Source organism: Aspergillus aculeatus (genome assembly GCF_001890905.1).
Source record: "Aspergillus aculeatus ATCC 16872 unplaced genomic scaffold ASPACscaffold_2, whole genome shotgun sequence".
Taxonomy (NCBI): Eukaryota; Fungi; Ascomycota; class Eurotiomycetes; order Eurotiales; family Aspergillaceae; genus Aspergillus; species Aspergillus aculeatus.
The window spans coordinates 317,189-331,356 of NW_017962977.1; the positions used below are offsets into that span (position 1 = coordinate 317,189).

The following is a 14,168-nucleotide window of genomic DNA, read 5'->3' on the forward strand; positions in this document are numbered from 1 at the left end:
AAAGGGTGGACTCTCAAAAGCAAAAAATGGGACGCAGGCAATTAATATCTCTCGGCATGGAAACGTTTCATTGATATCATACACTACTAGACCTGCATTATTTTTTTCTTTGCAACCGGGGGATTGGAGATCGGGGTTTAGGATATGTATTATAACCCTGTATGTATAGTTTTCTCATAGATTTCTACTCAACACTGTCCTCTGTACTGTGTACTCGTGTCGTCTCACCCAGCCATCAAAATAGAACCTCTTTCACGCACTTCACTCGCGTACTAACCCACTCACCACCGTGAATGACCCATGACCGTACCCATACCCATTCCACAACCTACACCTATCGAATCCACCCACCACAGAGAAACACACATCACTTTACTCCCACACAACCGAAGCCCGCACATCACCTTTCCTTCCCCCTCCTCCCAAACAGGAACTGTATACGCATACCCAAGGCGACTAAACAGGAACCCTCCCCGCAACCACCCTCCAAAACGCACACCGTCTCGGCAACTCGACCAACCTCACATTCTCGAACCCGTCCACCTCCACCACAAACTCCTGGCCCGTAGTGCGGAGCAGCGGGACGCCGGGTTGCGACGCATTCGTCAATTTATGCGCGTTGGGGTTCCCCGTCTGGAAGAAGCTGGCGAAGGCGCCGGCGTAGCCGTCGTAGATAAGGGGGTCGGATTGTTGGACGGCGTTTACTTGGTTCCACTATCCCCACAAATGAATTAGAAAACTAGGATCTAGGTTGTGAGGGAACGAGGAAGCGAAAAAAAAAAAAAAAAACTCACCCACTCGGTGTCACTGCCGTGCTTGGCGGGCGAAATGGTATACTCCCCGAGGTACCCGTTGGTCCCTGCGGCGGAGGCGACCCAGTAGGCCGGGCAGGCGAGGACCAAGTCTCGGTAGATCAGGCCGGCGCGGACGAGGGTCGTGTTATAGTCGTCGATCGTCTCGGTGCTGCCTACCGGCGGGTAATATTGGGATTCGAGGAGGCTGATCTCGTGGGAGGTCAGACCGGGGACAAACCCGGAGAGCCAGGACTGGAAGCTGGCGAGCGAGGAGTTGAAGCCCGTGGATGTGGTGGTGGTAGAGCCCAGGCCGGCGGGGACGAAGTTCTCGCCCTCGTGGGAGTTGTACATGCCCCAGATGAAGTCCGTGGGGAGGGCGCTGCGCGCGGTGGCCTCGGTGAGGGTGTCGATCAGGAACTCGCCGTCGATGACGGGCGCCCAGGTGTAGGAGCTGGTGGTGTAGGTGTGGCTGGCGTCGATGACGAGGCTGGCGTCGCGGATGGTCTGCACGTCGACGGCCTTGAGGCAGTGTAGGGAGTCTTTCACTGTGGAATTGCCGCAGCCGGTCAGATTCACCAGCTGGGAGTAGATGGCTTCGGCTTGCGGCGCGTTATAGGCGTAGGTCTTGGGCCAGAAGGGCGAGCTGGCGAGGGCTTTGCTGAAGAGCTTGGGCTGCTTGCCGCGGCCGTTCGCCAGGACCTGCGCGACGACGGACCCCGCGCCGGCCGACTGGCCCCAGATCGTCACGTTGTTGGGGTTCCCGCCGAAGTGGTGGATGTTCGTTTGGACCCATTTGAGGACATACTGTTGGTCCAGCAGGCCCGGGTTGAGGTCGGAGGTGGATGAGTCTTTGATCGCTTGGCCCGGGAGGAATCCAAAGGCATTCGTGCGGTAGTTGGGATAGATCACGATATAGTCGTTGAGGGTGGTGACGTTGAGAGTTGGATAGGCGCTCGGGGGCAGGGTAAAGGATGCGCTACCTTGGATGAAGGCGCCGCCGTAGAAGACAACCAGCACAGGTCGATTCGCAGAGGAGACCTCCCAAGGCCGAGAGTAGAGTCCGAGGTATAGACAGTCCTCCGAGCCATTGACGGTGCGCTGAGGGCACATATCGAAGGCCTGATTACTGTCATAGGTGCCATTTGTAATGCTCAGTGGGGGTTGGGGAGCTCGAAACCGATTTTCGCCTGTGGGGGGTGCTGCAAATGGGATTTTCCGGAAATAGGAAAGGTTATAAGTCGCATCATAACTGCCTTGGAAGACTCCATAGTCGAGAGTCACCAGAGGCGCCTCGTAGGCGTTGATCGCAGACACGAACAGAGCTAGGAGGCACAAGACCCCGCGGGATATTGATCGCATAATCATGTTGGCATGCTTTGGTCACACGGTCGTACAGCGGGCATCTTGGCAGTCGGAGAAAGAGGAGGCTTTTAAGTACATCTTGGCCATGATGAGCGACCGTTGATCGGGTAGAAAGAGACCGAAGTTGTATTGACCTGCATATGCGGTGCAGGAACAATTAAAGAAATCCTTCGTCAGATGCCATGAAAAACCGGGGAAGCGTGGCACTTCTTGTCTACCATTGGTGCGATTGAATTCTCCCTCACGATGCAGTCATGGCGAAAATGCGGAGTCGCAGGAGTTTGGCGGGGAAGCAAGGAGGAGAAGGCAGACACGCATGATTCGAAGACGCTCCGGGGGAATATCCGGCGAACTGCAGACAAAGATCATCGATTCCAATCCAAGATGGTCTGGGTGTTGCGATAGGCCTTGTAAGCATACAACTAAGATCAGAAGCGGAACGCCGACCAGCACTGTACAGTGGAGCCCCTCCGGTCCAGAGGTAAAGAAAGGAAATCCAGAAGAAAGGGAATAAATCAAAAGTATCGAATATGTCCATAGGTAATAGCCGCCAAAAGCTGTCAAAGGTGTCAAACCGCTCATGCTCGTCATCATCCAACGCCTGGGTTCCACTGGGAATGGCTCCAGTTGATCTCAAACGCCGTGCCCAAAAATCGCCCAAACCAATTATTATTCAAACATCGCCATCGTTAATAGGTCATCCGCATTGCTCGGGTCCGCTGCCTGCTGGCTCGCGTGCTGCGACGCTCATCGCACGCCTCGCTCTCGTCTGTCTCCGTGCGTGGCTCCGACAGTTCCGGAGTCGGAGTCACGCCAAAACTGACACCGCGATCCTTGCGAGAGACACGGGCTTCTTCTTCGGGGGAAAGGAATCGGTGGATGACCCGATGGTCCATGACCCGTTCTTCGTCGTCGTTGGGACCCTCCTTGTCAGTTTTGGGCCACTGGAAGCCATATAGCATCGAATGCCGTTCGCATCGACGACATTCACGTCTGGTCAGGTAGGAATCTTGCTGGACGAACCAAGCAGTACAAGTGCGGCAGTCTACCCACCGATCGTAAACCTGTGCGAGCAACCTTGGGGTCTTGGTATAGTCTCCGGGGACTCGAGCCCGCTGTGACTCAACCTCGACCGAAGGAACGACACCTCGCTTCCGCGCCTTGTTTAGTTTCTCGACCACAGTTCCAAGCTTCTCGTCTAGCTCCAAGGACTCGGATAAATCTGATAGGGCATCATGTTCACGAGACGCGAGGTGCCTTTCTCCATCGGGGTGACTTGCACCGGGGGTGGCAAGCTCATCTTTGCCAATCAGTACCGTATCTCGAACCGAGGCCTCGGTGGACTCCTCGATTTTGATCTGGACGGAAAATTCACCAATGGACGTTGCAACAGTGGACGCTGAGTGGTGAGATTCGTCCCCGGCAAGCGAGCTAGGCGACGTGCAGTCAGTGGCGCTGGGACTCTGGATGCAGACCTCGTTGAGAGCCTCGCTTTTGAGTTCAGCTTTCCGGCTCCTGGTATTAGGTGCTGAGGAACCGGCGTTCGTGGACGACAGACCTGTCGCGGACTCGGGGGATGCGGGGGCGTCGGAAAGCAACAGCTCCGATCGCAGCTTCGAACTCTGTCGGGTGAATTTTGTGCGTTTGCGAGGGGTGCAGGATGGCGAGCGTTCGGATTCGGTATCGGGGGCATATTTGCGTTTCTGAGGGGTTAGAAGGCCAGTGTCCGCACAGGCAGGCTCGTCGCTGGGCTCGGAAGGCGCCCACCCATTCCGCACGGCACGTTCACACGTCAAGCACAGGCACTCGCAGTTGTCAATGCCAAAGTAGTCTTCGCCGTACGAGACCGTAATCTCCTCGCCGATGTAAATGTCCCGGATCGCGACAACCTGCATCCCCTCCATGCCCCTCGTCACCAACCGACCATTAGCATTACAGTCGTGGTTGGCGAAGCGCGCCGGGCCCAGAAAGAACGACGGGGTCTTCCTCCGGCTCGACATCACGATGCTAAAATCCTTCCTCTTCAAATCCAAGTCCTGCTCCTCCTCCCGGGTCATGGGCACCAAGGTGCCGCTGAGGTACTTGATCTCCTCACCTTGCTTGATGAACTTACGGGCGCAGATGGCCGCCTCATGCTCGGTGATCAGGTAGCGATTCGTCGTGGTGACCTCGAAGGGCGAATCCGGCAGATACATCTGGATGTATTTGCGTAAGTGTCGGGTGAACCACTCCTTTTCGCGGTCGTTTGGCAGCTTCGCCATGAACCGCTTCAGTCCGTCCATGGCCAAAAATTTCCGCTCGGCGGTTGGCACATCCTTCTTCACGATCACATCGTGGAGCAGGATGTTCGCGATCTCATCATCCTTGACCCGCCGTAAAGGAATGTATTTCGTCCGGTTCTTTCGAGTATTCGTCCAGAAGTGGGCCTAAAAACGTACTTCAGTCAACAAGCAGTGCAGGCGCAGCCATCCCCGGTCAGTAGACGTACACGATCAACGAGCGCATCGGTTGCGACATCATCGTAACTTGCCAGCCTTGCCAAAGTCAGACGGTCGCGACGCTCAGCGGAAGGACTCGATCTCGCCTTCGAAGACGGCATGATGTTCTGCGAGGGAGAAAAAATCCCATAGTAAAAAAAAAAAAAAAAAAAAAGTAATGGTGCTCGAGTCCAAGGAAAGGGACGTCGAAGGTGGAATCCGAAAGAGTGCGTCAATGCGTCAAGGGGAAGCGGCGGAAAGTCGGAGAAGAATCACAGTAAATGGATTCGGTACGGGGAAGCGCCAATTGGATGAGAAGGTTAATAATTAGGGGGGGAAAGACTAAAGAGTGAAGGACAGGAAATCCAAGAAAATTGACATGATGAACAAAGGAAACGAGCAGGGCTAGACTGAAGGTTAGCGCGCATGTAAGAAGAGCCGGGGGGGTGGATTGTGATTATGGTGGTGGAGTGGAAAGATGTGTGATGGTGAGTTAAGTGAGTGAGTGAGTGAGTAAATTGGGAGGAACACACAGATTACGGCGCTGGTTGCCCATGCGATGAGCGGATGTCCATAAGCTACTTAGTATGTATGACTAGTAAGACTATGGCTAACTTTGAAGTAACTAGTCTAGTCTAGTCTAGTCTAGTCTACGGTAGTCAGTCTTTCAGTCAGCATTCAGCGCCTGTGGTGCAGGCACAGTACAGTACAGTAAGTTAGTGAATCTAGTCCGGGGTCGGTCATCGGCGAAACCTGCCGGCCCGGGACTTTGCTGCTGCTGCTGCGGCTGGGAAATCTTTCGGGCAGTCCAGCCAAACCCGATTGACCACCCCCATCGAACTACTGTTCCCCCCCAGTTCAGGGCATTACAGTCACAATGATTCAACTAAAGGTATTTGAAAAAAAAATTCTCTGGGCAGTTCTGACCCCGAGATCGGGTTGCTGACGCGGGTAAGCAGACGATGCTGAACTGCATCGACAACTCGGGCGCCGCCGTGGTCGAGTGTGTCCAGGTCTTGAAGAAGAAGCGCCCCGCCACCGTTGGTATGTCTCTACGACCTACTACCTGTCCTGGAAAATATCGCTAACAAGGGATTCTTTTTCCAATTCTAGGCGACCGCATCGTCGTGGTCGTTCAGAAGCAGCGTAGCTTCGGCTCCGACTCGACAGGAAATTCCGGTATCGCGAACAAGGTCCGTCGTGGTGATATTCGTCACGCCGTCGTCGTTCGCGCCAGAAAGGAAATGCAGCGCCCCGATGGTTCGATCGTCCGCTTCGATGACAATGCCTGTGTCCTGATCAACAAGGCTGGCGAGCCCATCGGAACCAGAATGAACGGTCAGTCCGGCACCATCAACAAACCTCTTTAAACAACACGGCTCAAGACTAACACACCCTACAGGCGTCGTGGCTACGGAATTACGAGGAAGACAGTGGTCGAAGATTTTGTCATTGGCGCCCATGCATGTATAAATTATACCTCCCGAAAGCGAATTGTTCTGTTTCACTTTGAATAGCTTGTACCAATAAACGGTTTGCATCTCTTTCTATTAAGATCTTCGCAACGTTTTTTTCCCAGGCATCGCCATAACTCCACAGCAAATAGCAAGAAAAGAGACCAACATCGGGTATCAGGTCGTCAGAAATAGACACAAAACTCCAAGATTACATGAAGACATTGCCGCACGCGCAGCAGACATAGTAAAGTTTCTGAGAAGAGAAAAGGCAAACAAAACGTCAGCAGCATGTTCGAGATGGGGAGTTTGCAGGCAGAAAGGCCTCACCATTCCGGTTTCCGCAGATCGCTGTTGCGACTGGAAGAAGACTGCTTCGGCTTCACCGCAGCTCGGGCAGAGCTTGTTGGACCGGGGAAGCTAATATCAAGAAAAAGGTGGGGGTTAGCCACAGAATCCCAAGGTAATGTGAAAGTGGCCCTTGAACGGGAACCAAGTCCGGTCTCAGTTCATCATGAAGTCATCATAGTCCTCTTCCGACCATGACTCCTCCGACGATGACTCGCAGACAAAGCAGGCAATTTCTTCCCCGCAGTGATCACAGAAACCCGGGAGACAAACCGTAGGATCAGATCCCACATCTGTGGTGACACCAGCAGTGTCGCCGACTTGGGTGTTGAGTTTGTTTTGGTAGACGCAGTAGGAGGTGGCGGGCTCGCCGACATGGCAAGTTCGGCATGTGAACATCAAGCGGTTGTTGACGCGGTCTTCCTTGGGGTACAGCAAGTTGGAGCTAGACATTCTCATCAGCATTAAGTCAAGTGGGGTAGATGAAAGGAGGTGCGCTTACCATTCGCGACAGAAGCGAAAGTGAATCTGGTCGGCGCTCTTGGTTTCGCCGCCAGCGGAGGAGGCTGGGCTTGCAGACATTTTCGGCGTATGGATAAGACGGTGAGTGACGGTAGTGTTTTTGGGGGAAGATAGAAGGAGTGAGACGTTCTCGTGGTCTTAACGGAAGTGCAAGTAAAGCGCTGTGAGTGAAAGAATGAAGCAGTGGCTGAATAGACGGGATGAGGGCTGAGGTATGGAAAGATAAGAGATGAGTGGGAGATGGAAGTCAGAAGAAAGAGGCGGAGCGGAAGCAACAGCAGCGGTAAGGTGGCCAGCCATGTGGAGAGGTCGGTGGCACGGTTTGTGCTGTTTGGGCTGTTTGGGCTGTTTGCACCATTTGCCTGGGGGGGTCCCTCTCGGTGTCTTCCCAAGTTTCCCCCGCAGTTTGTCCCGCAGTCGGACCTGCAGAAAGAACAAAGCTATACACATTTCAGTTATCCCCGCTTTTCTTCTCAGCCTCTTTTTGTCAGCACATCAGACATCATAAAGAACCATAAACCTCTCTTAGAGACAAAACACACAAACCTTCACTACATTCATAATGGTATTCACACCGTCCACATTCCTCTCAACCCATTTATACCCTCTGCAGTCATTGTTTCCCAAGCTTACTGCTAACACCCCATCTTCCACTACAGGTAGAAACAGGTCTTCCAGCAGGGTGGGAGGTTCGCCACTCCAACTCCAAGAACCTCCCTTACTACTTCAATCCGAGCACCAAGGAGTCCCGATGGGAACCCCCCGCCGACACGAACACCGAGAAGCTCAAGCTATACATGGCCGACTATCACAGCGGGCCTGCAGGACACGGGATCGGCCAGGGTGAGGGAAAGATCCGTTGCAGCCACCTCCTGGTGAAGCACCGGGATAGCCGACGACCCAGCAGCTGGCGGGAGGCCGAGATCACTCGGTCGAAAGAGGAGGCTATTGAGATCCTCCGCGGCCATGAGCAGCGCATCCAATCGGGCGAAGCTACCTTGGGCGACATCGCCATGTCAGAGTCGGACTGCAGCAGCGCCCGCAAGCGGGGTGATCTGTATGTGAACTTTCTTGAGATGTGTGACTCAGGGCTAATGTGTTTCTAGGGGATTCTTTGGACGCGGGGAGATGCAGAAGGAGTTCGAAGACGCTGCCTTCGCGCTGCAGCCGGGACAGGTCAGCGGTATTGTTGAGACCGCGTCTGGCGTTCATCTGATCGAACGGTATGCTTCGTGTGTTGCTGTGTAGTTGGTGTGTACTAACGATGTGTCTAGTGTCCAGTAAAGGCTTGGGGTTTAGCTCTTATAGTTGGAAGAATATATACCTCGCTTATAACATCAGATGCCGCTTCAGAATCATAGTGACGATTGCATTAAGTGTTGATTCTAATCAGTAACACAACATCCGGGTGAAGTTGATAGAGGCCATGGAGGAAATACGGTTTGAGAAAAACAGGGCTTGTGCTGCCTATGGCAAGGGTTTCTGCTCTCCCATTACTTCCAGTAACACACCACACTTGTGAATAATTCACTTGAACCGAACGGGCCATGAAGCTGAACACATTTCCAGAGACTAAACTCTCTCTTCCTCTCCACCTCTCTGTCTCCATCTTCCTCCATCTCATCCCCCTCCATCTATCCTCACTCTCACCATAAACCATCTCCACGCAACCATTTCAACCCACCTCACTCACCTCATCCAGAAACCAACCAACCGTCAACATCAACCCAATCATCACCCACAGAACCAAGCAACACAACCCATACCAAAATGTCCTATCTCTCCCCCTGCACGCTGAACCCACCGCCCGGCTGCATAAACTGGGACCACCAGGCCCTGCACCCCCCGCCCTGGGTGTTGACCATCCTGCCGCCGACCACCCGCGAACTCATCGACCGCTGCTACCTACTCGCCTACAGCAGCCTACGCGTCCAACGCCATGTGGAACTCTGCTTCGCTGCTCGCTACAAATCCCTGTGCCCTGGTGCTTTTACCAGCTCCAGCACCGATCCCTCCACCAACCCCACAACACCAGCAGCGGAACCAACCCCAGCTACAGCATCCGCAGCAGCAACAACACCAGACCCCAACCCAGACTCCGACCCCGATCCCAACCCGCAACCAAAATCAGGACACAACCCCGTTCTCCTAATAACGCACGCCCAATCCATCGACCGCCTCTTCAACTGGCGCCGCGACTACATCCCGGGCAACCCGACGCTGGCGCCGTCGGCCAAGATCCCGCGGTCCGCGGTGCGGTTCCACGTCGACCGGGCGGCGTTTGCGGCGTACGCGGCGCGGTACACGGCGCTGCTGGACATGTACCTGACGACGTACTATCGGCGGTATCGGGAGGCGGTGGGGGCGGTGGAGCGGTCGATCGTGCTTCTCAGGAGCGGTAGCGGTACAGGCAGAAATCAAGGGGGGGAAGCTGGGCAGGGGGAAGGTGGCAGGGACGGGGACAAGGACACTGAGAAAGCGCGCGAGATGCGGGAACTCGACTGCCGGCAGCTGGAGTGGTGGTGGGGGACGGTGTTTCTGCGGGAGATGATGCGGTGGGAGAGTCGGATTCCGTTGCTGCGGATGCCGGCGTTCGAGGTCGTTATTGGGGAGGTGTATGAGGCTGTGAGGGGGGCGGTGGAGGAGGGGGAGGAGGAGGTTGTTTGGGAGGAGCGGGGGTTTGGGGGATATGATTTGAATTGTGGGCGTTAAGGGATTCAGGGCTGGTGGGCTGAGATCATTGAGAACAAGGCGAGGAAAAGAGGTGAGATGAGGTATTCGAAATACTAGCTGGGATGTTATCTAAGAAGATCGAACAGAAAGAAGTGATAGTGGTTGAGTTCATGACAACTTACAAGGGAAAGAGCATGGAAAGAGCACGTGAACATACAGTGGCCGAACACAACCCAAACACAACACCATCCACCATCCACCAACTTCAACCTCAAACAATAACCAAAACAACCTTAAACTCCCATAATAATACTTAATATCAATATCCTCTCCTGCCTATATGTAAAAATCTAGGTCAAATCACCACCACCATCTCCCACCCCCGAACCCCCGACCTCCAAACCCCTCACGTGAACCACCAACCCTAACTACCTGTTCCAAAACAACCGGAGAATCTCGACAATCTCATAGTTCGACCCCCATCACCAACCCCAAGCCTCAACCCATTCACGACCCTCGAACAAAGACCACCACCTCCAACCTCACCTCAAATGGCACTGACACCTCTTCAACAAAGACCCCGGAACAAACCCCATTGTCTATCCCCCCCTACCACCCCAACCCTCATACCCCCTCATAAACGATATAAATCCCACCCCAACCACCACAACACACCAGCAGAACCTCAACCCACCCAAATAGTCACACCTCACCTCAACCCCCCCTCTCCCCACTAACCACCACACACACACACACCCAACCAAGCCCCCAACCCGAATCCCGTCAGAAGCAAAAGAGGCAAAATGTGCACCTCCACAATCCGCACCTACAGATGCGGCTGCGTCCTCGACGAGTCCACGCACCGGTGCACAGAAGCCACTAACCCCGACACCGACACCGAAAAATGCCCAGGGTTAGTCGTAGAACACACCGGCAGCATCGACGAGCCCTGCGCCAAGTGCGCGCGACTCGAGGAGGAGCCCGTAGAGGTCTACTCGGACGGGGCGGTGTCGGAGTCCGATGCCGATGTCGATGCCGATGCCGATGCCGATGGGTACGAGAACCTGAACAGGACGGGGCCGGGCACCATGCCCTACACCTCCGGGGTGTGGGAGCGGAACCGGCTGATCATGTATGACTATGCGGACTGGGTGAAGTCGAGGGGTTGTCGGCGGGGAGGTGGGCAGCATGGCAGCAGTGGAAATGGCCCGCCGCCGCCGCCTTCGGCGGATGGATTTGAGGATGATCATGTTGACTAAGTAGTGATAACAGGTCTTACGGTGCCTTCCATGTGGGGGGGGGAAATCTGGCTTCGTCGAATGGGGCGGTTGCTGAGATGGCTTTGCTGGATGTTCTGGGATGTTCGTTGCTTGGGTCGTTGAGGTCGGAGCAGCGCGTCTTGTGCTAGTGTAGGTGAAGTCGACGCACTAAGCTCGGCAACTTTGGGTCAGGGGAGGTCTGGGTTCTGCTACGTTTGTGCGGGGTGCGAAATGCCCCCGTTTCATGATATAATAAACAAATTGAATGTCTTTGTGTGAATTCGCAAATCCTCGAGTATCAAGAAGTAGGTATAGAGCAAGGATTGAGTCTCCAAGTTTTCATCTAACAACCGCAATCAGATAGTGGTGTTGAGTCGTTCCAACCGGGACGTGATCGAGTCGATGATCGCAGACCTGTAACTGTATCAGTATGTCATGTCTTAGAACCCTAGTTAGAAACTCACTCTCGTTCCACCATTCTCATCGCTTCCCCAACTTTCGTCCGTTGAAGTCGGTATGGGATCGTCGGTTGCGCTGAAGCTGGGCTGCTGGCGTCGACAGCGGGAAGTCTAGCAGCAACCGTCTTCGCTTCGGCAAGCATATCGCGTGCAAGTTCCTTGGCCTGCAAAGGATTTAGTTAGCTCGGGGTAGACCTGATATTTGGAGGAAGCACTTACCGTTTCGAGGCGCTGAGCAATGGCTTGACGACTTTCCTGGCCCGGTTGCGAGTCCTCTGTCGCTTCGCCGAATGAATCACTGAGTCTCTTCACCTCCTGGAACCATGCCTTTTCTTTGTCGCTCAAAGGTCTTCCACCAGATTTCATGAGCTTATTCCGAAGAGCCTCATATCGCTGCACAAGCTCGGTCTGTCTGTCCTTCGCGGCCTGAAGTCTCTTATCAAGGGCCTCTCCGGTCCGCGATCCTTCAATCCGCTTGCCGTCCTCACCAAGCTCACTGGAAACACCCCGCACCCTATCCGCAACATCAGCCAATTGCTTCAGTTGGTCTCGCATCTCCCCCTGCAGACGTTCGCATCGGCGGAACAGATCCGAAGCAGCTCTCTCCAGCGCGTTCGTATGCGCGGACAGAATCCGATGGGCGGCAGCAACTAGATCAAGGGTCGCAGGCGACAAGCGAACTTGCTCCTTGAGGGCTTGGCGCTGGCGATGCGGAACATGTTTCTCCACAAAGGAACCCAGGGGTGATTCCGAATAGAAGATGGGTGGCACTTGGTAGGGAGGGCGGCGAGGCGGGAGTACAGGCGACCGAGGTCCATCTTGCGAGTCGAAGATCTGCAACTCGCCAATCGAAGGTAAGGAGACCTCCGGCGCGTCCAGGATCGCGGCATAAGGAACAGAGCCGCGGGACGTCAGAAGCAGATACCCCAGGTCGTAGTCGTAGTATACCAAAGACGCTGGCAGGTGGGCGGAATGGTCCTTGTCCTCCCCAACGTTATCGTCCACTTCAATGAGCTGCTCTCGCAGAGACGCGGTCCCTTCACACAGAACTTGCAGGCGGAACGCACTTCCACTGGTGTCTTCCGACTGCAGTTCGGCTTCCAATCTTTGCACCCAGGAGCCAAGGGAAAAGAAAGTCACATTGGTCGCCGTAGTGACAAAGAAGTTGTAGCGGGAATAGACGTCCTTGGTGAATGTCGGCCAGTGGTCCGCCTGTGCCTTCACGGTATCCAACGATTCCACCAAGAGTAGGTCGCATGGGTCGGATACTGGTGTGCGGAAAACATTTTGCCGGCTCTTGGGGAGCCACTGCCCTTCAACGCCATCAAGCTCCAGGCAGACATAGATCCTGCCACTTCCACTCGACAAGCAAATCACGGTAGCCGACAATTTGTCCTCCCCGTCGTCTTCCAGCGCCAGGTCAACCTCCTCACCCGTCATGAGAGCGTCGATGTCAGCCCTGGCAGCGACTACAAGGATATCGCATAGGTCAAGGTCGTCAATCTCATCACCGGTGTCCAGACGGAAGGGACCTTGCAGTCTCGGGATAGCGCTGGGGGTTGCAGGGCGTGTACGGACTTCGTAGTCGGACTCAACATCAGTGAGCAGCGGCTCCTGGGTGTCAATCTCGGTGAGCCAGTCATACTGTTGACGGCAAGCCGCAAGTTCATCTTCGAACTCCGCAGGATCCTCCTGCAAACTCGCGAGCTTTGGAAGAATAGCTGTAGTGAGTGCCGGGACAGTCGTCAGAGGCGCTCTCCACTTGGTGGGGAGCAAAGGACACAAAGCGTACAGATCGCCCGGCCGCATCGCAACCCAAAGGGTCATGGGAGCCCAGGCATCTTCCTTGGCAACGCCGATGCCACCAAAGGCAGCAGAGGCTACTTCCATATCGATGTAGTCCGCCGAGAAACCCTTGTTTCTTCCGAACCCCAAGGGCGCGAAATCCTCATCGCATGACGTTCCATCAATCAACTTCCGCAGGTCCACCGCCAGCGTCGGTCGATCAAAAGACCAATGATTATTGCGATCGATCTCCCACACCCGGACGGCAGCATCTGCGGTGATTGTTACTAGACAGCCCGCCAGGTTGCTGTGTACCCCCAATGGATGCCATAGTGCGGAAACAACAGGAGACTCGGGGATAACGTGCGTGGTCGGTCCGAGCTGGTAGGTCTTGACGCGGATTGGAAGGGTGTCGGTGCCAGCCAAATGCGACGGGTCTGGAAGGACAGCGATGAACACGGTGTGGTCGGCTACGATAGCTAAGAACGCGCCGTTGGGAGACGGAACAAGTTGACGGATATTTTCGTGAACCGGGGTTAACAAGACCTGCGCGCTATCAGCTATTGCCCACTTTGCACTCGTTGGGCCGTATTACCTTGTAATGCACACTCTTCTCATGCTCAGGTCGTGTTTCCGAACTTCCATTCTTCAGGCGTCTTTGATGCTGCCATTCGTCCTTGACCCTGGTGAGATCGGACCAGCGGATCTGGTTATTCACCACGGTGAAAAGTTCATTCCCTCTCTTGGCCTGAATGCGCTTGGGCCCCGCATACTGCTGATCTTGAGCTGGCTGGAGGTTTTCGGGGTGTTTGGTCCCTGCGCTTGAGAAAATCGACGCACCAGGCGAAGGGCGCGAGAGCCAGGGCGGAGTGTAGCTGATGACTTTGGGCATGGTCTGAAGATGTTTCGATCACACGATTAAGATGTAAATTATAGACCCATGCCGCCAGGAGAAGTGATAGTGAGAGAAGAGAGAGGAAGTGACAAAAAGATGGGGAAGGGGAAGATTCCAAGTTGCGGGACAATAGCGTAGGGC

The 14,168-nt window shown here is 54.7% G+C and overlaps 8 protein-coding genes across 8 annotated transcripts; 4 read left to right on the forward strand and 4 right to left on the reverse strand.

The window, feature by feature from the left end:
* Positions 1-456: 456 nt before the first annotated feature.
* Positions 457-2,159, reverse strand: ASPACDRAFT_49605 (putative carboxylesterase; the record flags this gene model as incomplete). Its single annotated transcript, XM_020202262.1, has 2 exons — positions 457-714; positions 795-2,159. 2 exons carry the CDS (start codon positions 2,157-2,159, stop codon positions 457-459), a joined length of 1,623 nt encoding a protein of 540 aa, XP_020059747.1.
* Positions 2,160-2,845: 686 nt separating this feature from the next.
* ASPACDRAFT_56821 (SET domain-containing protein) lies at positions 2,846-4,755 on the reverse strand (the record flags this gene model as incomplete). Its single annotated transcript, XM_020203175.1, has 2 exons — positions 2,846-4,582; positions 4,645-4,755. The coding sequence occupies 2 exons, from the start codon at positions 4,753-4,755 to the stop codon at positions 2,846-2,848; spliced, it is 1,848 nt and encodes a 615-aa protein (XP_020059748.1).
* Positions 4,756-5,510: 755 nt separating this feature from the next.
* Positions 5,511-6,106, forward strand: ASPACDRAFT_49607 (mitochondrial 54S ribosomal protein uL14m; the record flags this gene model as incomplete). The annotated part of the gene is made up of 4 exons (XM_020202263.1): positions 5,511-5,525; positions 5,593-5,677; positions 5,747-5,971; positions 6,036-6,106. The coding sequence occupies 4 exons, from the start codon at positions 5,511-5,513 to the stop codon at positions 6,104-6,106; spliced, it is 396 nt and encodes a 131-aa protein (XP_020059749.1).
* Positions 6,107-6,591: 485 nt separating this feature from the next.
* ASPACDRAFT_39028 (DNA-directed RNA polymerase II core subunit RPB9) lies at positions 6,592-7,017 on the reverse strand (the record flags this gene model as incomplete). Its single annotated transcript, XM_020200532.1, has 2 exons — positions 6,592-6,880; positions 6,938-7,017. 2 exons carry the CDS (start codon positions 7,015-7,017, stop codon positions 6,592-6,594), a joined length of 369 nt encoding a protein of 122 aa, XP_020059750.1.
* Positions 7,018-7,443: 426 nt separating this feature from the next.
* Positions 7,444-8,513, forward strand: pin1 (peptidylprolyl isomerase ESS1). The gene is made up of 4 exons (XM_020204349.1): positions 7,444-7,522; positions 7,617-8,014; positions 8,064-8,180; positions 8,232-8,513. The coding sequence occupies exons 1-4, from the start codon at positions 7,520-7,522 to the stop codon at positions 8,239-8,241; spliced, it is 528 nt and encodes a 175-aa protein (XP_020059751.1). The 5' UTR covers positions 7,444-7,519; the 3' UTR covers positions 8,242-8,513.
* Positions 8,514-8,727: 214 nt separating this feature from the next.
* ASPACDRAFT_56824 (uncharacterized protein) lies at positions 8,728-9,669 on the forward strand (the record flags this gene model as incomplete). The annotated part of the gene is made up of 1 exon (XM_020203176.1): positions 8,728-9,669. The coding sequence occupies one exon, from the start codon at positions 8,728-8,730 to the stop codon at positions 9,667-9,669; it is 942 nt and encodes a 313-aa protein (XP_020059752.1).
* A 764-nt stretch (positions 9,670-10,433) lies between these two features.
* Positions 10,434-10,889, forward strand: ASPACDRAFT_39031 (uncharacterized protein; the record flags this gene model as incomplete). The annotated part of the gene is made up of 1 exon (XM_020200533.1): positions 10,434-10,889. One exon carries the CDS (start codon positions 10,434-10,436, stop codon positions 10,887-10,889), a length of 456 nt encoding a protein of 151 aa, XP_020059753.1.
* A 202-nt stretch (positions 10,890-11,091) lies between these two features.
* Positions 11,092-14,062, reverse strand: ASPACDRAFT_75025 (uncharacterized protein). The gene is made up of 4 exons (XM_020204350.1): positions 13,728-14,062; positions 11,567-13,678; positions 11,354-11,511; positions 11,092-11,303 (listed from the first exon to the last, which is right to left on the reverse strand). Exons 1-4 carry the CDS (start codon positions 14,022-14,024, stop codon positions 11,246-11,248), a joined length of 2,625 nt encoding a protein of 874 aa, XP_020059754.1. The 5' UTR covers positions 14,025-14,062; the 3' UTR covers positions 11,092-11,245.
* Positions 14,063-14,168: the final 106 nt, after the last annotated feature.